This window comes from Mus pahari, chromosome 1, assembly GCF_900095145.1.
Source record: "Mus pahari chromosome 1, PAHARI_EIJ_v1.1, whole genome shotgun sequence".
Taxonomy (NCBI): domain Eukaryota; kingdom Metazoa; phylum Chordata; class Mammalia; order Rodentia; family Muridae; genus Mus; species Mus pahari.
This window is the reverse complement of record NC_034590.1, coordinates 104179444-104205342: the sequence shown is the minus strand read 5'-3', so window position 1 is coordinate 104205342 and position 25899 is coordinate 104179444. Positions and strand designations below refer to the sequence as shown.

Sequence of the window (25899 nt, the reverse complement as noted above, 5' to 3'; positions counted from 1 at the left end):
AGAAGACCCCATGAGAAGTTCTAGGGCCGTTAGCAAGAAAGAGCAACAGCCAGGCCTACATGCGGGGCTCCTGCTCTCCCTTCCTTCAGGCTTCTTCAAAGCATCTAAAGCAATCAGCTGCCTGTTCTTATATGTCATCAGCATCTCATGAGTTTTCTTCATGGTACTCAACACTGGCAGATATGTGGGGACAGGGGATTTGTTATGTTACTGCTAGTGTCTGTCTACTGAGCCCTGGAATCTAAGGGTTTCTGAGTATGTATGTTTGTCTGTGAGGGTGTACATGTGTAGGTGCGTATGTATATACTATATATACATGCATGAATATGTGTGTTTCTATGTGTCTATATGTATACATATACATGTATATGTACATATATATGTAGATATATGTCAGTATCTGTATGTCTGTGTGTATATATATATATGTGTGTGTGTGTATGTATATGTTTATATATATATGCATATATATACAAGTATATGTGTACATATGTGTATACATGTATGAATGTGTATATTTTGGGTACAATGTATATATGTACATATCTGTAGATGTGTATATGTATGTATACATGTATGTATAAGTATAGATGGTAGTTATATATATGTGTGTATATGAATATTTACCTACATGTATATACATGTGTGCATATGTGTATGTGTGTATGCATGAGTATATACATGTGAATGTATATATGTCTGTATGTATACCATTTTCCAGCACATGAAATAAAGTCTGACCAACAAATACTGGCACTAGTTAGGAAGAGGACCAACAAACAGGTAAGCTCTTTACATCACAAAGAAAGCAAAACCTGGAGGCTTGCACAGGAATAAAGGATCAGAGGCCCCGTGGGAGGATGGTCAGAGAAGTTGGATCTGAGAGGGTAAATGGACCACATGCCAGGAAGAAAGGGCGTAACACCAGTGTCCAGTAGCAATGAGGACCCCCACTAGGGATGGAAGGCCAATGTGGCTGGCAAGCGATGAGTGAGATTCAAAGAACAGTAGGGACAGGTAAAGTAAGGTAACAAGCAAGAGTCAAGACTGGAGAGATGATGTCCACAAGCTGCCAAGAGTGTCAAAAGGGAGTATTCAGAAGTTTGTCCAAAAGGGAAGGACAGAGGTGAGACATGGAAGGAGCACCCATCCATCCTCCTCCAGATGAGGGACTCAAAACTTTCACACCATGACCTCTACGCCCAAGAAGCCATATCTTGTGCATTTTGATAGTTGCACTGCCTTATATACAATAGGGGGGCTCAGTAAATGCTTGCTAATTAAAGGACAGTCAACCAACCAAAAAATAGAGACGCAGAAACAGAACAAATGTGCCTTATTCATCTAAAAACACAGCTTTATGAAGAGTGAGGGACGTCGGTATCAAGTGGTAAGGACCCACTCCTGCTAAGCTTGAGCCCCCAGGAGCAGCAATCTCTAGACATGCATGCAATGGCAATTATCAGCCGACAGCTTCTACTGAGCCTACCACTAAGTGGCACTAAGAAGGGGCATCGTTTATTACCACTGTATCTTCAATACTCAAGGAAGAGTCACTGTTTAGCACATGCTTGCTAAGAGCCACTGCAAAAGTAAATGGATTATTCTAGCACAAACTCAGAGTCCTATAAACTATATAGCAGGAACCCACACTTTATAGAAGAGTAGCCAGAACTGCCCCACCCAGACAAGCCTGCTCCAATCCAGAAAGACATGTGTTAATACATGAACCGATATGCCTAAATGGCCAACAAGTTGCCAGTAGGGTGTGTGCACGCATGTCAACACCAAGCTACTCCACCACAAATTGTGACAGGGGACATCCCATCACTTCTTCTTCTCCAGGACTTGCTCTAAGGCGGAAAGCAGCTTGTGTGTGGCTAGTGAACAGTAAAGGTAGACAATGTGTACTGAATGCTTTCTTTCTCAGACCCAGGGTTTGTGTACTCAGGCCCAGCTGTAGCAGCCCCTACAGCTGCCCTCAGTAGCTAGCAAACAAGATCTCATGAGCGTCACTTTTACAATGCTCAACATGTCTCCAGAACCACATAAGCTGTGGCCTTGGAGACTTCATTAATTATGCAAATGTGTCTTGGCAAGTCGGGTGATAGCATCTTGTCTGTAATGAGTACTTAAAACTGACGAGAAAAACAAGGATTTGGAAAATTAGAATGCTGGAGATCTCCCTCTACCCCAGTGTAATTCATTAATTAAGGGGAATGAATATGGTAAGAAAGTGGCTCCAGAGTGATTCTGACACAGTCCTCTATGGAGTCTAGATTTCTTACCAACTATGCTTCCACAGAACCTGGAGGCGCCACAGCCTCTTACCAGCCTTGGGATGATGTGTGTCCAGGAAGCCAAGTCAGCTCTACAGATGGTCTCTCCACCTTTTCAAGAGTACCTAAGCTCCTTCTGTCCTCTCAGCAGAGTGCTGGCTACATCTTGGCCATACCTGGGCTGTGGCACCTATGCCCAGAGAAGCCCGTTCACCAGCCCCCATCTGTCCACATCCCATTTCTGTCAGTTCACATTTTATTCCTGGCTATCATTCCTCGGGTGGTCCTGCATATGAATCCCATGATAAGGGAGCCTCCATCTCCTTGTTGTATAGATAGGCAATAACAAAGACCAGGAGATGGAAGCCATTCACCAAAGACACTGCAGTATAGCCGCTAAGGCACAGGTTAGACCCTAAGCTGTTTTAGGGGCCATTAACTCAAAGCCTCTACCCAGAGTTCTTCACATATAACATGAGAATTCAGGCCAGGAACACTGACTATGTAAGGACTTCTAGTTATATTTGATCCATACAGCACAGTGAAGCTCCCGTGTCAGCCTCAAGAATGCAAGCACACAGTCACTGACCGTGCCCATCGCCGTGGGGTTTTAGAGAACTATGTGCATTGGCTAGCTTCTTTCCCTCTGCCTGCTGGCCCAAACATGACTGAGCCCTAAGGTAAACACAATAGGGAAACCCCACCTCTCCACTAGCTGGTCTTCACTCACCTGACAACTGGTAGCCCTCTAACTCAACGCCTGACCGTTTCTCACTGCTAGGATGGGATTGTAAGAGGTGGCTGCCATGCTGGCCCTCCATCCCATACAGATGCACCACGTGGGCTCCTAGCTATTCTAGAGCCTTTGTTTAACCGCTTCCTGGACTTGCACACCTTGTAAGCTGATGGTCACATATGGCTCTCCAGCTCTGCGGAACTTATGCCCTCTCCCTCCTAACTCCCCCAAAGGCTCAGGATTCTCAGAGGCCTTCTGCAGAAGACCACAAACCTTCCAACAATAAGCCTGGGAGTATGTCCAGCCCAGCAGGCCACTGTTGGGTAGCTTCATCCTCCGTCACATACACCTGACCACAGGGAGGGCCTGAGTCCCCAGAAACTATCAAATGGAGACAGAGGAACACTTCATACAGTAACAGGGTTCTTTCAGGAGCCAGCAGTATGCTGAAGACAGGCTAATGGATACCATTTCTGTCCGAGGCAAAGATCAGAGAGACTCATTCATGCTTAGGAATCTGCAACAGAGTCTAGAACTAATTGCCTCCCTGTGTGGCCCCATGTGGTCATCTGAGGCACACTATAACACAGCTCATCTTTCTCACAGATCCCATCTAGCTGTAAGTATACCCAACTCAGTGTCACACATTTCAGTCAATGGAGAACAGGAAGTAATTGTATCATCTTTCTGTGATAGCTTAGTGTTTAGCATGGAGCGATATCCTTAGCAGACTCTTAATTTGACCTGTGTGATGGAACCAGCTTCAGTAATCAGGGATCAATTCTTTCAGAAAGGAGAAAATGTGAAGACATGTTCCTTCCTCTAGGCTTGGTATGAAGGGCAAGATTGCACCAATGCCTATGAGAGCTCCAGCTAAGCTCCAGCAATCACCAATGAATACAAAGAGGGTTCGAGTTCTCCACTCTAAGACAAAGAACACTGAGAGGCAATTTTCCAAATGGTTTGTTGTGTTTCAGTGACTTTCCTAATAGACTGGCATGGGGTGCGTCAAAGAAGAAATGGGGCTGGAACGATGGCTCACAGTGAAGCACTCCTGCAGAGGAGCTGAGCTCAGTCCGCAGCACCTACAAAGGGCAGCTTACAACAGTGTGCAACTCCAGCTCCAGGGGAATCTGACTGACGTCCTTGGCTACCTCCAGGGGCAGTGCACTCACGTATACAAACCAACACTCACACACACGCATAGACACACAAGTAAAGATAAAAATCTTTAAAGACGGGGAAGAGAGGCGTGAGAAAGAGAAGCAAGGAACAGGTGCACCGCCCATCACAGAGGAAAGCATAAAATCAATTTCCCTGAGATCTGTTCCATGATGTTCTCGGGGGGCGGGGGGGGGAGGGCAAGTTCAGATGAAAGAATTGGCCCAGGAGCCATGACATCACTGTAAATGACAGTCATGTCCTAAACCAATTCAGGGCAGGTGCCACCTGCTAGGCTTCTCCCTTGAAAACAAACACTGATAAAGTGGCCCACTACTCACAGTCCTGCGAGGATCTATGGCGGAAGGTAAATCGAAGGTGACTCCGGTTCACATCCTCAATGGGGATGGCCACCTGGAAGAATCAAATGGGGACGCGTGAGTACCTATCCCAACATCTTCTAGCAGGAAGTGTTTAATTCAGTCTGGTTATCGGCACCAGGATAAACACTCGGGCACCAGAGAAATGAAAACACTGTCTATCTTATCCGTATATGATTTCTGCCAAAGGCAAAATGTCTTTTGAAAATTTAAACAAGATCATATTGTGAAGGACACCAAGCCAACTCTGCTAGACAGCCAGCTATTTTTTGTGCTAACACTCAGATGCACACTGCTCGGATTCTATTTCGGAAAGACGTCGTCTTCATTGTAGCCGCTTCATAAAGGTATCTACATCGCATCAGCAGCCGCAGCCAGAAAGCTTTCCTGTTCCACTATGGCCAGCGAACACGGCCTCATGCATGTGGCCTGTAAGCAAAGGCTACCCCAGATGTTCATGTCAGGATCTGTATTCCAGGGGCCAGGCTTTACTTTATGTAATTCAGGTTCTTAGGATAGGTGTTGGGGTGTTGGTCGTGGTTACACATGACAGTGGGGTAACATGGTGCTGTGAGCTGCACCAGGAAAGCATTGTGGCTAGGTTACAAAAAGCAGACCCAGTTCTCAACAATAACCTCCACACACTGACATGCTCGCTCTTTCCTATGTGGTATAGCAGCAGCAGACCACACACACCCCAGACTCGGGGAGAAAAAGGCAATAGCTTTCTTGAAGATGTGACAGTTCATCTCCATTCAAGTCCTCTTTTTACCTTTGAGGGAGATCAGGGTAAATGTATTAGAGGAATTAACTAGGGTGGGTCCTTGACAACCTTGAGCAACTTTGCTCTCTGTGGTGTGAGGGAGGAGTTCACAATCAGGCCCCAGGGATGAAATGACCATAGAAATCCAATACCTTAAGGGTCTCAAACCAGCGAGGCTGCTTCACTTGGTAATAAATCACGGATTTGTACTCGGAGATCGCCTCATCGCCAGCACCGGGAAAAATCACGTGCTTTAGGAAAAGGCATAAAAAAAGAGTTCATGTTAGGAAAGCTAAGGTGGCTCAGTGGCTAAAGGCTCTCCATGCCAAGCCTGAGTTGCAAACCAGAGTTCAATCCCAGGACCTGCATGGTAGAAGCAGAGAACTGGCACCTGTATGAGTAGGCATGTGTACATACATACACACACACACACACACACACACACACACACACACACACACACGCACACTATTTTTTTTTAATTATTTAGTTTTTAGAAGTGTTCACATTAGCTATCACAGTGTCTGCCCCTATATATTCCTGTCGCACCCAGTAAAGGAGGAGAGGCAGTCATCCAGGCTGCCTGCCAATAAAGCACTGCATTTGGGCCCCAGAATGAAGGCACAGGTCTGCCTGTACTAGTGGTTAGTCTACACAATAGCCTCAGACCCTGGAGGTACAGACAATCACAAAACATGGGGCAAACCTTGACTGTCACCTCTCCTGCCACCCCTCCCCCAAATCAGTTCAAATTACAATCTGAGAACACTTGCCTGATTTACTCAGTGGACCTAAAAGCAAAGGTTATCTACCAAACAGGAGGTTGCAAGATTTATTCCTCTAGCCACGAGGATTGCCTGCCAAACTTCAATCAGATTCATACCTCTAATACTCAAGAGGCCAGGGCAGTACCTCAAGGCTTCTAGAGAAATAAGTGATACCAGTCAAGGCCAGACAGGGAGAAACGATATGAGCCATGTTACACACAGCTGAGCCCAAGTACTAGCCCAGCAATTGCTGTCTAGTCCAGTGGTACCTAGAAGGACACCCGCTCTGCTCATCATAGGGAACCACAGTGCCTGGGCCACTCTAGTGGATTCTGCTGGCTGCTTTTGCCATGAAGAGGAGGTATTCGTCACTTTGGGCATATGAGAGATAAGACAGATGATCCTAAAAGTCCACCTCATCCTCTGACCCTGAGCAGATAAAGTTGTTCCTCAGATTCCATTTCCTCATCGCTCAGATACTGAAAGTGATGGTCTCTGACCTATTTCTGCAGGATTACAGTAAGAAACAAGGTCCCTTTATAAATCTGAGCAAGAAACATGGTCAAAAATCTACAGGGATCCCCTGAGACAGGCTAGTGACCTGGACCTCCCCCCCACCCCCAGAACACAATGGCAAGCAGGGAACCAACATACATCCCAACATATATCCCAACATATGAGATAACACAGCTGATCAAAACCACCTCAGTTCCTGCAGCAGAGCCCAGGTGGACATTTACATAGTTGAACGTGAATTCTACAGACAAGACTCAGCAGAAAGAGATACCTCCAATCGCTTCCCGTCTTCATCATAGACAGACACCGTCACCTCCACGTTCTTCGCAGTTGTTTTACTGCCTTTATCAAAATCCCCTTGAACTAATGTCACATAGATATCATTTCGAACATCACCTGGGGGAAAAATTATATCTTTAATAGCAATCCATCATTCATAGCGTAACTGTGAATTTAGCCAAATTGTTGGAAGCACTTATAAATACTGTATTAGATGGTTCTAAAATATTTCCTACAAAACAGTCTGGGCTTCTAAGGCACGGCAAAACCTATTTGTATCAACTTCATCTCTGCACCAATGCCACTGATAGACCTGTAAGGACCTAGACCCTTTGTAGCATCCCATGATCAGTAGAGACACTTGTAAGCCTCCCATGGAATATCACTATGTCCTCAGCAGCCAGCACACACATGCAAAAGAGAACCAGCATTCCTTTTTGCTAGTTCTCCTTTGCTTCCTTTAAACTGTCTGAATTCAAACCTTAAACTGAATGCCTAAAGGGATGAGAACCAGGACCAGGGACAGGGGCAGGTCACAGAGAAGTTTCTATGTGGTTCTTCTCTTCTAGCAAGTAGCTAATGGGGATCAAGTTGGAAGAACAAAATAGAGCTGCAGAACCATAAGAACCGAACAGAGATTCGCAAGGGGGGGGGGTTGGTTTTTGTTTTCTTTTGCTTTTACTTAGGATCTCACTTGTAGCCCAAGCCCAAGGTGGCCCCCGATTTACAGGAATCCTGCCTCTGCCTTCCAAGTGCTGGGATATCAAGGGTGTAACACCACATAAACCTCATGCGTTTTAGTCTAAAGTGGACCTTTCATTGTGATGAGAACAGATTAGAACAAATGAACTAAGAGTCTTCTTTCTATTGAGAACGTGTGAGCTGAAAAACGCTGCACACTTCCTTAGCTTCATGATGGAGAGGAAGCATTGTTTCTGATCTGCTAACTCATTCTCAGGCTGCCTGGCCCCACCCTCGCTCAATCCAGCTCTGCACAGAAAAGCAGAGAGTGCATCGGACCCCAGTGGTGCTTAAGGATGAGGACTTCTTAAGGGAAAAAAGCCTTTTCTTGCTTTCTTGGTTTTTTTTTATTGTGCTTTTTAAAAAATTGCTCTATTTTGGCTTTTAATGGATCCAACTATTAAATTAAAGTTGCATTTAAAAGTCATTATTGTAATGGTCCCAGTGGGTTGCTCCGACAGCCTTGGTAGCTGCTCAAGAGGGAAGCACGGCCGCCATGGCGGCTACTCCCCACAAGAGAGGTTAAAATGATTCCAGCATGAGGCTGGGGCTGCAGGAAGCAAGACATCCCACCTAAGACCTACCACTTCTCAGCTGTGGGACCTCAGATAAGTCCCTTGACATCACTCAACAACTTTATTGGTTTGGCACACCTCAACTGTATGTTTCTTAGCCTGAAAATTCTATCAAAACACAAAAAAACATAATCTTTACCTGTATGCATATGTGCACACAGCTGTAAGTGCAGCTGTGGAGGCCCAAGGACAACCTCCATTGTAAGACAACCATCCACATTCTATTTCAGGACGGTCTCTCACTGGTCTAGACCTCACCAATTCAATAGGCTGGGTAGCTATAAGCTTTAGGGATCTGCATCTCTCCAAATCCGCTCCATGCAAGCACATGTCACCATGCCCAGCATTTTTTAGGTGGGTTCTGGGCATTTAAAATTCAGGTCCTAGAAAGCATTTTACCCACTGAGCTATCACTCTAGCCCTCAAAATCATAATATTTTTATTTTATTTGAGGGCTAAATATGAGTTTCCTAAAATCCTCAACAGGTAGAGAAGTAGCACGGGCTATCAGACCTCAAGGGGAAAAAGGACCACAGCCTCACACCCATGTTCACCATTCCCACAGAGAATGTTTCTGCACAATCATAGAAAAAGACAAAAAAACACCCTTTGCAGTGGATGAGAAAGATGTTAGAGGCTAGAAAATGTTGAGGTTTTTGTCTTACTGTCTATTGTAATGCTAAGTGTGAGCCTGGAGTCTGCACTTAGACCCTGTGACCCTGACCCCCCAAGTTAGTTCTGATTGGTGAATAAAGAAGCTGACAACCTATAGCTGGGCAGAAGAGACATAGACAGGGTTTAGGTTTTGCAGGTTTTGGAGAGAAGAGGGCCAGGAGGAAGAAGAATGTGCAGAAGAGGAGGAAGGAGAAGCCACCATGGGTTAAGGGTCAAGAGAGCATGGCCCTGAGGGCTGCCGAATTGGAGTTAAGAGCAGCCCAGATGGAACACAGCAAATAGTAAGTAATAACTAGAGGTTATTGATAGGAAAATAGATCCTAACAGCATGAAGGGCAGACAGCTGCCCAGCTATTATGCTGCTTAAGGCTTATTAAGCCCACCATGATGAACCTTACTCTGAACGGTGAGCTAAAAGAAAACCCTTTCTCCCTTAAATTGCTTTTGTCAGAGTATTTTTATCACAGTTACAGGAAGGGGCAAGAAGACCTAAGGCATCTGTAAATGTGAGGGTACCCTAAATGTGAGGGTACCCTAAAATACCAAGCCAGTGCACCATTACCTTCTCCCATGCAGATGCATCTCAGGTCTAAATACAAACAGGAAGCTCACAAGTCATCCATCAATCCCACCTCCATAAACAAGACTGACAGCCCATACCTATACAGGGATCAACAATGTTATCCAGGCTAGCCCACTTCAGTTACCTGTTATGTCAGCAGACAGAGTAGCCAATAACCCACACAAGTCCTGAAAGGTGAATAGAATGGAAGACATCTATTCTACGGTTGCAGGAAATAAGAAATGCAATGCCTGTGGCAGCAGGGACCCTGGAGAGCTAAACACCTCTCCCCATAGCATACACCACTAGAGACCTACAAGAGAGGCCATGTCTGTTGACCATGGGGAGGCTTGACCCCACTTTCAACGCCCATTGCCCACATGACTTTGGGCTGTAGTTTAATTTTCATTGGAATTAGTCAATGCCACTCTTGAAGTACCCAAGCTCCTTTTGTGGTCCAACCCAGACTACACAAATAAACATTAGCCACAAACCAAGTTATACATTAAGGATAAACATGAACATGAATCCCAAGGGCAGATATCAATAGCAATATCAGATTATTGATATGGATATTTTTAGAAACTGGAAAGGGTTGTTAAATTAAAAAAAAAAAAAAAGTTCCTGTATTAGCTCATGTACTTTAAAATGCATGCCTGAGCCAGAGCTACATCACTGTGGTAATGAATACTACCTGAACAGGTCCCTGCTTACCACTAGCCTGGGTATCTGACCCAACGTATCTACCTACCTACCTTCCTTCCTTCCTTCCTTCCTTCCTCCCTCCCTCCCTTCCTTCCTTCCTTCATTTCTTCCTTCATTCATTCCTTCATTCCTTCCCTTCCTCTTTCTTTCCTTCCTTTATTTTTTCCCTTCTTCCTTCCTTCCTTCCCTTCCTCCCTTTCCTTCCTTTATTCCTTCCCTTCTTCCTTCCTTCCCTTCCTCCTTTCTTCCTTCCCTCCTTTGATCAAATACCTAAGTCTATGCTTGTTAGGTGTTCATGCCTCCTCACATGTGAGCTTTGTAGTTAGGGAGAATCCTAATCCTACAAGAAGCCCAGAGACCAAAGTGTGTATCCCACCACTGTGTGCTCTCAGCCTTTGAGCACTAAAGTTATTCTTAACAACCCCGGACCTAGCAACGTACATGCCATGTGCTCTACATTCTCTCTACAAGAGTTTTTGCACATTCCTATCCACACATCATTCTTCACGGCTAGTGACCTCTGTGTGGAGCTCAAAGGCCATGAGAGAGGCTAACCTTACCTGGCATAATAATCTCGGGAAAGCCTGTCTTGCGGGCCACAGCTGTGGTCCTGTCCACCAAGTGAGGAAACTCCTTCCGAATCTGATGGATGTCTCCAGGAAGCAATTTCAGGGTTACCCACAAACCTGGAAAAAAAAAAAGAGTCATGTTTACCTCAAGTGTGTGGCTAAAGACAATTTCAGTGGCTAAAAACCTTTGAATCTATAGAGCAGCATTGTAAACAGAAATATTCAGGCAAATGTCCAGGCAAGAGGCACCTAGCTCAGTGACAATCACTCAGTCCAGGTACAAACCTTGCCTGTGAGATCAACCAGTAAGTCTGTGAGACGGAAGGGAAGTGGACCCTATATGTGCTAAGGACAAACGGTTCTTTGAAGTCATCTCAACTTAGGAAAAAAATCAGAAGGTGGCACTTATGGTAGAGACAGAGAAAGGAAGGAAGAAACTTAGAGGTTCACACCCACCATGGATCCAGGTCCGCATCTGGAGGCCAGTAAGGACCATGATGCTCTAAGGAGCTCCCGAGAGCTCAAGAGCAAGCCAGGGCCTGACCTCCAAACCCAGCAGCTGCAGGTAGAAGTTAAAGAAAAATGCTGAGTCAGGAGAGGCTGTCTGCAGGTCAGCACTTGAGCCTAAGATGGCAGAGGGGCTTGGAAAGACCAACATGGGGTCATAACCACAGAACTCAGGAAAGACAAAGTGAAGGAAGGTGGCTCTCAGAGAACCTGCTGTGGGCATCCTTTGACGTTGTTCTGCACCATCCTCCAAACGAAAGCCTGCTCCAGGTGACACTCCTAGGAACACACGGTTAGGGAGAGAAAGTCCCAAAGCATGTGTGGAAGGTTCCCTCCACTTGCAGCTCATACTGAGGAGGAGCTGGAGAGATGACAGACAGGAACTATGTCATCCGCATGGTCAAAGTGTGAAACCCAAGTGGGAAGGGGAGCAACAAAATGTCCCTTCGGCCTTCAGGTAGAAAGAGAAGGGCAGATGCTGGTGAGAAAAGAATAAAGTTCAGCAGATGCCAGGGAGCAGAAACTATACAGGGTGGAGAAGCAGACCCAGCCACAGATACCAGGAACTGCCCGCACTACTTGTTTAAGGTGCTCCCATTGCTACAAGTTCCCTTTTCCTTTTTCTCTAAGATAGAAAATCCCAGATCATGAGAGTCCCAAGGAGAAAAAGGGTGTCCAGGAGAGGGGATCTCAATGAATAACATCAGAGGATGGCACCGAGAAAAGGGCACATGTACCATGTCTCGGGAAATGCATAGCATATGTGCTTGCTAGCCCATGCTCCCAGGAACAACTGTCTGTATCCCCACACACCCAGGCTATAGGCTTCTTTATGTAGCTCACATTAAAGGACAACAGGTCACTCTGGGCATGCAGAAACTTAAACAGGCCCTCAAGGGACTGGGTACTTTACCTTGTTCCCTTCTCCCCTGATTCTGCCATACGATCCAGCAAACTACACCTGGTCACACTAAATAACATCAGAGAGGCTGCCTTTCAAATACCCTCACAACAGTCTGCTCAAATATCTGGGTGGATAAGTAGAATATCGGCGACACAATTCAATTTGTTACAATTGAAATATAGAGATTAAATAGTCCTGATTACACAGTTTTCAAAGTACATTCCTCACAGGGGAAAACGAGGCCAGTTCTCAAAGAATAAGTATGTTCAGAATTGACATGTGTTTCACCAGAACGATGGAACACTCAATCCATATTCATCACTCCTCAAACAACGGAAACAGGTGTGGGCATGAGGATCTGCTGTCCATCTACACATCCAGAACTCAGAGTTAGGAACCAGAATCATGCAGGCTAAAGAGAAAAGAATCAAGGGGCCATAAACGCAGCAAGGGGCCATAGATGCAGCAAGGGGCCATAGATGCAGCAAGGGGCCGCAGATGCAGCAAGGGGCCGTAGATGCAGCAAGGGGCCGTAGATGTAGCTCAGTGGCACCATGCTTACTATTCATGCACAAGACCCTGGGATCAGTCAACCAAAAGAAAAGAGGGTGTTCATGATACTCTCTGCCTTTGTAATAAAAAAAACTGGATGCTACAGAGACGGAATCAGCCCAGGCCTAGAGTAAGCTCAGCAGAGCTACATGGACAGGCGAGCATGGAAAAATCCACTGGCTCTTGCAAAGATTACCGTCTCCTTGTCATCCATTCTGGGTCCTCTGGCTGAGACTGGGAAGATGAGCAGGCATCGGGAGGTATCTGGATCATTCTGATAGAAACAGGAGCCCACAGGAAGAGCCCAGAACACCCAGGAGTGACTGCCCTGCCCAAGCCTCGCTCAACTCTCCTAGGAATGACCTAGTTTGTAAGTGTGAGTGCTAGACGAAAGGTCAAGGTCTACCTGAACTTCACTCCATGACGCTGTTGGCTCAATACGCAAAGATTATCATTGCATTATCAGCATGCAAAGACTCAGTATGTTCATTCAGAAAGATACTTGTAGCTCCCTTGAAAAATGCCATGAACATTCTTGTCTCTCATTCTCAACTGGGATCTGAAACCTCTCTCTACTCCCTGGTAGTCTAAGGTACCAGGTGGTATCAACCCATCCAGGTACCAGCCAGAGTCCACGCCATTACTATGTAGGCTCATAGATTCTGGCTCTGACCTCTGCGTGAGCCTGGCTGTTTGGATGTTGGCCTGACACTATTACTATTTATCCTATGTGAGTCTGTAATAAACACAGCATTGTGAGGAAGCTACAAAAGGAACTGGAATTCTGCAGGGGTTTGAGATTGCTGAGCCAGAAATAAGGGAGCAGCCAGGCCTTGCAGTAGCTCCTACCTCTTGAGGAGACAGACACCCTGTGGTTTAAAAATGCAGGGCAAACTGGAAGAGCTGTAATCTATAATGGGTGAGGCCTTGGTACACTTTAAACTTGCTCCATGTACAAAGGCTATAATCCATAAACATTCTAGATGGAGTTGGCCAGAGAGAGTGGGGTAAAGCCAAGGCTAACTGCAGAGATGATCTGAGCTCCCTTTTCCAGAACATTCTTCAGTCTCCATAAACACTGCTTGGGAAAACAGAGATTGTTGGTTTGGAAGACTGGGGGGTGGGGGTGGGGGTAGCTGTTCCATTGAGCTCCTCTGAGTATGCAGTCTGGTGTACCAAGGACCAACCTGGTACATGGGTTTTCCCAAATGTGAAAAGCAGGGTTAGAGTCCCCCATCTCTGAAGGTGACTTGCTTTCCTCCATGTGAGAGGTGGGATTTGATGAGCAGTTGGGTTTTGGCAGGTCTCCTGGCCAGGCCAATGCCAACTGTCACCAGCGAAAGCTGACTGATTCATCAGCTCCGCCGGCAGAAGGTCAGCGGCTTGGACGAGTCTGTGTAATATTAAAAATGATGAAAGAAGGAAGGGGAACGGGGAGGTGGGAAGAAGGAGGGAGGAGGCTACTTGGTTGACAGAAACAAGGAGTCACTTCTCCCTCGGGGACAGAGGGACAGTTACAGAACACCAGCAGTTCTGGGTCAGGACAAGAGCACACGCCAAAGGGGAGGGAAATGAGATGAGGTGAGCCCGTGGCTTTTTGACAGGGGTCACATTCATGGCTTCTGTTGCTGTTACTGTGGGATCTGGGTTTGGTTTAGGTTTGAACTGTTGACTTCCTTGCTTATTTGTTTAGACTTGGAGCGGGGTAGCCTAAGATGACCTTGAATTTCTGATCTCCCTAGCCTCCCAATGGCTAGGGTTACAAGCATCAAAGCCTATGTCCTGTGGTGCTGGAACTCAGAGCTTCCTGCATGCCAAGCAGGCGCTCTACCAACCAAGCTATGTCCTCCACCTTCCAGTACTTTGCTAGGTGTGACGGAGGAAAGGGAGAATGAGAAGCACCGGGTAAGAGCAGGAGTCAAAGGAAAGAGCCGAGTCCTGTGCTACAGGTTCCTGGGCCCTCTGATATTCAGAGAGCCCCAGCCATATCCCACTCTTGCCCTCTTCTGCACTTACCTGGGAGGCTGGTTCCCAGGAACCTACAAAGGTTATCAGTGTGACAGCCGGCAGACCTGCCCATCCAGTGCAAAGAAGCACCCAGTCCCACTAGCTCCAACAGGAACACCCCAGTCCAAATTCCCACATACACCCATAGACAGAAACAACAGAGATACACACCTTGTCCCTTGTGGTTGACTTCTTTGGCTGCAATGACTTTGTTTATGACAGTCTGAAGGAAGTCATTCTCCCCTGCCACCCTGGGTGAGAAACGGGATGACATGTTCAGCGGCTTGTGTCGAATGGCGTCGTCCAACGCGAGCCTGGAGGGCATGGGGCAACCGAGACCACAGGAGACAAAGGGGCACAGAGACCCGTGGGGGACAGGAACAGGGGGACACAAAAGAGCATCGCCACCGAGTATGAGAGAGTCATCATGAGTCAACGAAAGACAAAGGGCAAGGAGAGGTGACAAGAGAGACAGGGAAAGCATCGATCAGGAAAATGGCGAACCACAGGAGAGAGGTCTGGCTGAGGAGGGCGCCCCACTCCCAGGGACCATGTGCACAGGGCTCCACTCCATTGCTAATGGACAGTGTGAAGGGGCTGCTCTGAAACTAAAGTGGCTGAGAGAGCCTGCATTCAATACTGAGGGCCGTTTGTGCCACTTGGCTAATGCTGAGTTAGTCGAGGGCAATGAGGGATGAAGAAGAAGAAAAGAAAAACAAGAGCCCCTTTCTTCCCCTGAAATAGCACTCGAACCTAACGACTTAAGAAGCCCCGCCTTTGGTTCCTCACTGTGTTCACAAAAGAGTCTCCAGTGGCCACTCATGAAGGTGGCTCAGTCCTTGGAGAACAGAATTCATGGCTCCCATGTCTGGATGCTGAACCCTGGACATCACTCAAAATACAGACTACCGACATCCTTAGGCCCATGAGGTCATGCACGTGAGAGCAACGAGCACAGACAACAGGCATCAGGAGAAACAGTGGGTGGTGCCACCAAGCACAACGGGAAAAGGGTGCAAAAATATACATCAGGTATAGAACACTTAAAATCAATTCTAGGAACAAGGACTATGCCATCCATCACTTGAGCCAAGCAACTCAAAGGAACGCTGTTCTAATTTATTTCACCAAGTTAAAAAGAGATGAATGAGAGAGCGAGAGAGAATACACACTGTTTCCCTCCCTAAAACCAACCCTGTGAGGTGATAAATCCATTTTAATGGAGCAAAAAACGTTCTCATTAGCATGACATTTCCGAGAGAACGGTTTCCAGGCTTATTTTGCTATTAGAATCATGCCACTTTCCTCTCCTATCCCTGCCGATATTAATCTGTGCAGTCATCATCCTCTCAGAGAGCGAGACTCACAGATAACACAACAGGTGAGTGGGCGCTAAGACTGTGTGAAGTGGACTTCCACTGCCATGGGAAACCCTGGTGGGAACAGACAGTGATCTCAAAGGCCAGATGAAAACCAGGAGTCAAAACCCAATAGATCGTCTCACTGTCTTTTCCAATACCCAAAGCTAATGTTTCGTATGGGGTTTGGTCTTTGATGCTGTCTGTTGTTGATGATGTTTTGTTTTGTTTACCTTTAGAGGGGACAAATGAGCAATAAGGAAATTAACTTAGTAGGACTGTTGGGCATTCCAACATCCTGTGGTCTTGATGAAATTGAAGCCTTGGGAATAGTAGAAAGCCCTGTGGTTTTTCAAAGGGACTGAATAATATAATCTGACAGAAGCGTGTTTTGTTTAGTACCACCTTGTCAGCCGTGTTCCAGAATGGGAATATTTCCTGTGTATGTTAAGGACACTTCCAGGTTCTACAGAATTCAGCTATCTATGCTCACCTGGGATTACCCAGGATAACTGTCTACAGAGATGGAAACGAGCACCTACACACCTTCTGCAAAGGCTACTGTTCATTGTCAACCTGTCAGACTCTAGAATCATGTGAGAGCTAGAACTCTGGGTGTGCACAGGGGGATTATCTTGACAGCTTTAACTGAGGTGAGAAACCAGCCCACTACGGGTGGTACCATTCCCTGGCTGAGATCCCGAACTATACAAAACGGAGAGAGTGGGCTGAGTACAAACATATAATCCAATGATGGACGGGAGCCTTGAACCTCGAGTCACAAAACAAACAATCAATCAACAAAACACCCACCTTGCTCATTAAGTTCCGTGTGCCAGGATATCTTATCACAGCAAGAGGAAAAGAAACCAAGACACTACCCACCATGGCAACAACCAGTCCTGCATGGCCCTGAACACTTGAAAGAGACAGATGTGATTGAAGAGCTGCATTTTAATTCGACTCAGCTGTAATTAATATAAAGAGCCACATGGGGCTAGTGGTTAGCAGAGACCAGACAGAAAAGTAAATGGAAGCATTTAAACCACAAGAGACCTCTGCCTCCAATTGCCTGTGCTGAAACATGTGGTACTGGAGCCCAACTCAGTCTACATGATACTTAGTCTAAAGTCACTCCTCAGAACAAGAGGTAAAATCTTCTATAGAGTGGCACAGGAAACGGTACTCTTTTAATACACAAAAATGCCACACTGCCACCATCCTAAACAAGTGGTTCTCAAGTTTGCAGGGAGTGGGGTGGTCCCTCACGAAGCACGCATGAGGCAAGAGAAGCCCATACCACACCTCCCTTCCTCCTAACAACGGGTCTCCTCCAGACACCCATTATCACAAGCTCCCCATATCCCTCAGCCAGCACCTCAAAAGCAATGTTCCCACCTGAAATCCACCTTAAGCCTAGAAGTCTTTGCATAAAAACAAAATGAAAAAGAAATGAGGACAGAGGAAACTGCAGAGTCCCGGAGCAGGTCACTCTAACCCCAACTGCTCATTCTCCTGGGAGGTCAGGCCCCTGGAGGAGGCTGTCTCCCGAAATCAACCTGAAGTACCCAGTTCTCCTGCCTCCTCCTGGAAACAGGAGTGGCCCTGATCAAGAACCATCCTCACTTCAACCACCTTACCCACAGGTTCTAGCTTCAAATCAGAGAATAATCTCACAAATAGGCCCCAAGTGCTTTGCCCACGTTCCCTCAACCCCTCTAAAGACCTCAGGTCATAAGTGGACAAAGCCTTTAAAAAAAGAAAGAAAGAAAGAAAGAAAGAAAGAAAGAAAGAAAGAAAGAAAGAAAGAAAGAAAGAAAGAAAGAAAGAAAGAAAAAAGAAAAAGAAAGAAAGGGGGGAGGAAAAGCTAAAACCCACTCATCTGAGCGAAAAACCAAGACAGAAAAATCAGCAGCCTGATTACAAGCTTTAAGGTGTTATTTCTCCCTTTACAAAAGAATTCATCATTACTTTGTTTGGTTTCTATTTTAAAAAGCAGCAATCTCTTGTGATGAATCTGAAAGTATTGTATTTTGAAAATGTGAATTGCTACAAGAACAAATCGATTATGTAAAGAAACATGTTCAATGTGGAATTGTAATCTTTCTACTGATAAGGTAATTCTGGGAACACAGGGAACATCGGGACCATACACAAACGTTATTTCATTGTCCTCTCAGTTCCTGATTCCATGTGCCACCGCAGTGACTACATAGATTCCTCATTATTGTAAAATAAATGAATCCTGACTGGGCTTAACAAATAACCTTACCAGTAAACTATTAACTGTAGTATCTTTGTGTTGTAGTTGGTTAAGGGCAGGATTATCTCATACTTACGCCTGGAAGGGGATGAAGTGCTGTTTATCTTCATCATCGACTTTCCCATTTATTATGTCTGTCACGTCCATCACTGGGGAGAGAAATAACAAAAAGGACTGTTTTGGCTTGGGTGCCACTACTATAGAAAGTAAAAAAAAAAAAAAAAAAAAAAAAAACAAAGTAAGCATAGGCCATGCTCCACCACAATGGAATCTTCTCACACGGAAGTCCGTTATCCCAAGATGTCTGACACATTAAGTCATCTGAACATGCTGGTCCAGTGGGCAAGGACCTCAAATGGACAATCCCATTGAATACTGTCCTTTGCCTGGTCCAGGGTCGGGGTGGGAGTGTCACTCTAGAGATCTGCCGTCCAACACAAAGTCTTGTAAGAAGGAGCTATTCTGCATCAATGGACACCTAAGTGTGTATGTGTGATGGGTGAGGGGGGGGAAGAGGGTTGGGAGGTGGAGTCAAGTGTGATAAGAAATGGCTTTTAGGTTCATTTCACTCATTTGATTTGATTTTAAACAGCACTCGCAGCAAGCAGTGCTACCTACTCATAATGACATAACACTCTGTGATAGTTAAGACTGACTCGAGAGATCTGAAGTCACCTAGGAGACAAGCCTCCGCACACACCCGTAAGAGTTTAAGTAAATTCCCTCAGCTTCCGGGCATGTCTGTGAGGGACCGTCTAGATAAGATGACTTTAGGGGGGAAGGCTGGCCTTCCTGAACTAAGAGGAGAAGTGAGCTGAGCACAAGCATTCGTCCCACACTGCCTCGCTGTCTTTGTACCTGGCCTTCTCGGTGTCATCCCCAGGCCATCCAGAGCATGGTAGACTGTATCCTCAAGCTAGAAGCCAAAAGAAGAAGCACCCGCTCCCCTAAGTTGCTTCCGTATCAGGTATTTTCCCATGGCGATGAGAAAAGTAACTAAGACACAGTTTAGTAATGATAAAATTACAAAACAGAACCATTGGCTAAGAGCTGGTGCCTGTGTCAGTGGGACATTTGAGGTTGACCCTCAGTTACCTGCTGGACATTGAGGAAACTGAGGTACACAGACAAGAACAAACAGGCATCCCAAAGTCATGGGTCTAACAGCATCTCACCACCTTGGCTCCCTGTATATTAGTACTTTGTCTTCACTGGACTGACCCAGGCTCACCAGCATGGCCCAGGCTCATCAGTGTCCACACTATCTGCACTAAATGAGAGTCTAGCTCTGGTGACATTTGGGGCTTTACTCGGGGCAACTTTCTCTCTTCCTAACCACTCTGTGACTTTGCCTATGCCAAGCACAGCTTAAAAACTCTAAAGGGAACTGCGAAGGTTCTCTACCACATCCTTTCTCACCCACACAACTCGCTAAGAGTGCCACAGGTCTTTCCTGGTGACTATTTTCCTGACTGAAACTAGAGGTAAGGTTCCTTTCTACATAACCGTGCTCAGTTCTGTGGTATGAGTGTGAAGAGTCCCCTCAGGCCCAGGTCTTTGATGCTTAGTCCCCAGCTGGTGGCCCTAGAAGATTGTGAAACTGTTAGAAAATGGAGTCCTGCTGAAGTAAGTGGGGTCACTGTGAGCAAGCCTTAGGGTTTTATAGACCAGTCCCTCTTCCTGTCTGCCCCCTGGCTTTCTGACAATGGAAACAGCTAAGTCCATCTTTTCACTGTATACCAGCTCAGAGTCAAGGAACATTGAGTTTCCACAGCAGTCCATTCCAACAGCCATGCCCAGGACAGTTAAGCTGAACACATCAAACCATCCACTCATAATCATATGGATGGCTTTTCTATTTCGCTGGGGACCCCTCTCTCTGTGTGTCACAGATCTCATCTCATCAGCTAATGGTAGCATTTCCAGATTATCTGACACCCTTGCTAAGTGTCCAGAGTCTTGCCCCAGAACACACCTAGGCTTATCAAGCATTTGCAGAGACACACATAGCAAAGAAGCGAGGCAGGGGCTAAGAGCACACACACACATGTGGAAGACAGCCTTTGTCCAGCTTACTACTAACTAATGACCACACCTCCAGGCCCACCCATCCTCAGCCTCATGAGAAAGTATCAAAAGCACAAGAGTTTCCTCAGAGCTCATCCACGCCCAGGAAGAATTCACTATAGTCCGGATACAGTAAGACACTTTCTGTGGCTGCAATTAAATGCCCTGATAAAAAGCAACCAAGAGGAGAAAGGGTTTACTTGACTTACAATTCCAGGTTCCAGACCATGATAGCACAATAGTCTGAGTGGAAGGAGCTATAAACATCGAGTCACATCATATCCACAGTCCAGTGCAGTGACAAAACCAAAAAGGCCTGCAGGCCTGATGATTTGCTTGCTTGCTCTCTTGCTTACTTCTGTTATATAGTTAATGATCCCCTACCTAAGGAATGGTGCTACCCGCAGTGGGCAGGGTGTTCCCTTACCGATTAAAAACCAAATCTATCCCTGTTAGACATGCCCACAGTTCGCTGTCACAGGTCTCGTCTCAGGCTAATTTCTTCTAGATAATTCTTCCGAGGTAATTCTAGGTTATATCAAGTTGACAATTAAAGCTATCCATCAGATACCCATTGCCAAAGCAAGAAATGAAACTGCCAACCCCAAGGCTCTACATTCTGCCAGCATGGGGCCTACACCTGGGAAGAGGAATGTACTGTGATATGGACAAGGAAAGAAGCCATTATCCAAAATGTCCACTCTGGTTGCAATCAACAGGATCATGTGTAAGGGTGAGGGTATGGTGGACCCAGGAACAATGACACAGCAGGGGGCAGGGATTCAAAGAGGAGGACAGAAAGGAAGGAAGGGGAATATAGCACAAAGGAAGCAGGAAACAAGATAGAGAAGCAGGCTTCAAGGGAGAGGGAGAAAGGAGAACTACAGCTATAGCCACTGATGACATGACACGTCCATTGCAAGTCGCTCACATCATTGGGCACAAAACAGGAGACATGGAGGACCACACGTACTCTCTCATTCAGTAACCTCCTCAGAGCGACTTCCCTATGTGCAATCAGAGCACTCACCACACCCTGAGCACCAACGTAAAGGACTGCTAATTTGAGTGCACAGCTGTAGACTGTAGACTCCAAAGCTCTAACTCATGAACAATACCTTGCAAACTGAAGGGTCCATAATGTGATGCTAAGTGTCTTAGTATGTAAAGAGCACACATACAAAATATGAGCACATCACTACCACCCTACAAATAGTGAAGCTGGTAAAAGAAGAAAGCCAGGGAACAAACAAGATGGCCTCACACTGGTTATTGCTTTGCTGCTTTGGTCTTATGTATTTCTGTCAAACTGAACACTGAACCCGGGCTGCACCCAGGGTTATGGACCTACCCAGGAGGGATTTCCCTGGCCAGGTATTCCCATAAAAGCAGGGAGAAGTTAGAAAAAAGGCACACCAAAAATAAAGTTGATGTGCTACCCTGGCTCTGTCAAATTATAGATGATTTATTTAATTATCTTTCTTTTTTCATAAAATGTCCATGATTTTCCCACCACTGCCAATCACTTCCACATTATCAAATGTTCTAACAGAAGGGATCATGACATTATTTTCAATAAAAGACTAAAACCTGTAGGCTTAAAGGTACATGAATGCCTTTCTCATTTTAAAGTTTTAGCTCTGTTGACACAGATGAGCAGAGATTGTTCTGGAAAACGCCTCAAAATTAAATCTTTGCATGTGGACATAGGCACTGCATATGAATGGGCAGAATCCTATTACCGACAAGTTGGTCTCCTCAAGTATGAAGAAGGGGCTGCCTAACAGGAATGGGAATCTGTGGCTGGGAGGTGCTCTGTGGGTGTCCCAAGTCTGGGCCGGGAAGGGAGAACATGGCCAGATTATGCTCACATGAGGAAGGGGACCAGGGAAGGTTGGGGCACTGCCATATGCCAATAATAAGAGGCTCACAGAGACTAAGCCACCCACCAAAAGTCATGCAGGGGCTGCACCTAGGCCCCTTACACATTTGTGGCAGATGTGCAGCTTAGTCTTCATGAGGGTCTGCTAACAATTAGAATGGGGGCTGTCTCAGACTCTGTTGCCTGCCACTGTATCCCCTCCCCCTAGCTGGACTGCCTGGTCAGGCCTCAATGGAAAAGAATGTGCTAAGTCCTGCTGTGACTTGATATCCCAGGAAGGGGATACCCAAGGCAGGAGGTGGGGGTGGGGAGTCCCCTTCTCAAAGGAACAGGTAAGGGGGTAACCAGGGGAGGAATTTGTGAGGGTGGAACTGAGAAGAAAGAAGGAAGGGAGGGGGAAGTGACTGGGATGTAAAGTGAATGAATGATTAATTGATTAATTAATTAATTAAAGATAAAGGTCTACACAGTAAAAGGACAAGATAAAATATTCGTCCTCAGTAAAGTGAAAAGAAATATAAGTAGATACTCCAGATATCAAGTCAGAAAACTGGTCCTCAGGCAACTACAGAGGCCAGAGTGTGCCAGGAGGCAGTATAGAGGGGCCTGCACTGGGCCTGCATTGGTGGGGAATTTCTGTGAAAGCAGCAGAGGTCTCTCTCTGAGGCCATGAGAATGGACCACTCAAGGTCCAACTGCCTAAGACTACAGGCCTCCCAGGGCCTCTAAAGCAACTCATGTGGGAACTGGGCAGGACTGTAGCATACAGGGTCCCACCAACCAATCACACAGCAGGAAGGAAGAGGCTCATATCTCTGGCCTGGCAGCAACAGGCCAGAGAAACTAGAGTTTCTCTCCTGGTGATTGGTATCCAGCAGACCTGAGCCTGCAGAGTACCAGGGATAGGAGACAGGAGACAAGAGGAACAAAGGACAGTCCAAATGGGTAACCAAAGATTCAAGCGAGCATCAGAGTGACCAATAGGCCTCAGGAGAGGGGACAACAATGTCCTCACAGCCAGAGATCTAAGTGTGAAGGACAGATAGTGGCCCAAATGTCCTCTCAGTTCACACTGGGCACCTCCAAGGTCAGAGAACTATCAGGTCTGCTGTCCCTAATCAGGCATATAGCATGGCTCCTGAGAGGTCAGAAAACACCATATACTCCACCAACCAAACAAAAAGCATGAAAAGGGTACCACAACATCAGCAAGTCCCATGACCACCAATCTGCCCACGCTTCATCACATAGATCTTCCCAGAACGTCATCACAACCAAACCAGGAAAAGCCAGGCAAAAATCCCCATTTTAATCTACAGAGGGAGAGACTGTCCGCCTCCGGCTAAATCTCATCTTTGCTTTCACAAATCTAACAATGCTGTCACAAGGAACTTATCAGCAGGATCTCTGCAGTGATCTAATAACCAGAGAACCTGCAGTCCCCATGCCTGAAGAAGGAACCTAAATTATCATGTCACAGATCTCTCTGATAGCTTTGGGAAAGAAAAAAAAAAAAAAAGGAAAAAGAAAAAAAGAGTATTTCCCTAAAACTGCCATGCAGGTGGGAGCCAGAAAAGGAAAGCTGTAAAATCCACTAAAGTATCACAGGTACCCCGGCTGGACACGCACCTGATGTGAGAGGCTTGGGGAGACACTGTGTGCTCAACTCTCAGGGATGGAAATGCCAAGTTGACCCAGGGTACCCGACAGACCAAGCCACCCTCAACACCTCACCTCACCGTGGGTAATAATGACACAGGGATAGCCCACTGGAGAGCCTAACAGTTCAACAGAATTCTACAGGTTTATGACTGTGATAGCGGACACATACCATGATGATAAATTTGTCAAAACCCACGGAAAGAGGCCAGGAGGATGACTCAATCAGTGAAGTTGCCCGACACAAGCCTAAGGACCTGACCATGACCTCAGCCCCCAAGTAAAAGTCTGGAATGGTGTTGTGTGATGGTAACAGGGCCTTGGGTTGGAGCAGAAGACAAGAAGACCCCTGCGGCTCAATTTATAGATCCATGAGAGCCAGGCTCAGTGGGAGACTTTATCTCAAAAAGGTGTCAGACAAGCAAGTGATTGAGGAACACCCCTACCTTGGACCTCTGACTTCCATATTCACACACACACACACCCCCTGACAGAATACACAATGCTAACAGCAAATGTTCCTGTAAACCGACTCTAGGAAAAGTCACAGTTTTCATTGAAGGCGGGTCATAAAGGCAACATTTACTGCTGATACAGATGAGGAGGATGCTGCCACAGGGGAAAGTGTATGGGAACTGTTTATTTTCAGTCTAGTCCTTCCAGAGCCTATAATTTGTCCGAAAATAAAGTCTATTTAATTGAGTAAAAAATTAAGTGCTGCCTTTCTGGTAGCCAAGAAAAAAAAAAAAAAAAAAAAAATATATATATATATATATATATATATATATGTCACTGTCACTAATCGTACAAGAAATAACAGCTAGGTATCAAGAGTCAAAATTTCCTCATATACTATACTGTCAGCTTGAAACAGCCTAGAATCAAGTGAAAATGGTGTTTCCGCTGAGAGTTTTCCTTATCAAGTTGTTCTGAGGATATGTCTATGTGGGCATCTTGATTCTTAATAGAAGTAGAAGAGCCCAGTCCACTCTGGGTGTTACCATTCCCTGGGCAGATGGTCCTGAATCATAGAAGGAAGTTAGCTAAGCATAGCCATGAACAAGCGAGAGGGTGAGACAGCAAGCAAGTCCTCTACAGTTCCTGTCGTAAGTTCCTGCCTTGACTCCCCACAATGAAGAACCGTGACATGGAGGTGTAAGCCAAATAAACGCCTCTCTAAGTTGTTTTTGGTTATAGTGTTTTATCACAGCAGCAGGATAGAACTAGAACAACGTGATGCTTGAAGATCAGGGAGAATAAGTGTCAGAGAAGTTGGGTGAAAGAATTGCCCTACAACTCAAAGAAAGAAAACTGTTTCTCAGCATTATGAAGAACATGCCTGACATTGAAATTTGTCACCTAGGGGGGGACACTTATTGTTCCTTGACACAGATAACCAGGATCTCACTTTCTTGTACAGCCACCGAGTAGCCACCGAGTAGCCATCTCCAAGTAGAGATGTGGATATCACCAAGCACATGCGCTAGCTGTACTGTGGCCCCGTTTAGCTCCTCATCTTGGAGCCAGGCTGTGCCTGTCCACCGCTCAAGCACGAAGTCCAGGAAGCTCCCATGTACTGACTTCTCCACAGTGTGGGAAAGGGATTCACTGTCTCTCCCAGTAAAACCTGGGATTCAAACCAGAGGGACCTGAAGCATCATAGATGCAGCAGGTGGGCTCCAAACTACATGAAAAAAAAAAAAAAAACCTAATTCACTGTTTTCCCCGCAAGTAGTTAAGTGCATAAATCAAAATGCCCCACTGTCTTTTCCCAAAAGTGAATGGTCTGAAAATCTCAAGGAAAAACAGGGATGGGAGTATTTACCAGCCACCCCGAAAGGCCGCCGCAGCCCCGAAGTCAGCTTCCTCGTGTTGCTGTCCCTCAGCTCCATGCGGCCGACTCGGACAATCTGGCAGACGAAACTAATTTTCTCCCTTTTCAAGTCTTTGCTCCCCAGATCCTAGAAATATTAATTTTCATACATCATTGTG

General features: G+C 46.0%; 1 protein-coding gene across 2 annotated transcripts in view; it reads right to left on the bottom strand.

Moving 5' to 3' along the window:
• Positions 1 to 25899, bottom strand: part of Dock1 (dedicator of cytokinesis 1) — a 503515-nt gene that overhangs the window by 401269 nt on the left and 76347 nt on the right. The window contains exons 10-16 of one of the 2 annotated variants that reach the window (XM_021220215.2): positions 25733 to 25868; positions 18376 to 18448; positions 14850 to 14929; positions 10700 to 10825; positions 6874 to 6998; positions 5472 to 5570; positions 4518 to 4590 (exon numbers count right to left, since the gene is read on the bottom strand). In XM_021220215.2, coding sequence (XP_021075874.1) covers positions 4518 to 4590; positions 5472 to 5570; positions 6874 to 6998; positions 10700 to 10825; positions 14850 to 14929; positions 18376 to 18448; positions 25733 to 25868 — 712 coding nt within the window. Of the gene's footprint in view, positions 1 to 4517; positions 4591 to 5471; positions 5571 to 6873; positions 6999 to 10699; positions 10826 to 14849; positions 14993 to 18375; positions 18449 to 25732; positions 25869 to 25899 lie in introns of both variants that reach the window. The other variant, XM_021220207.2, reaches the window with a different exon arrangement.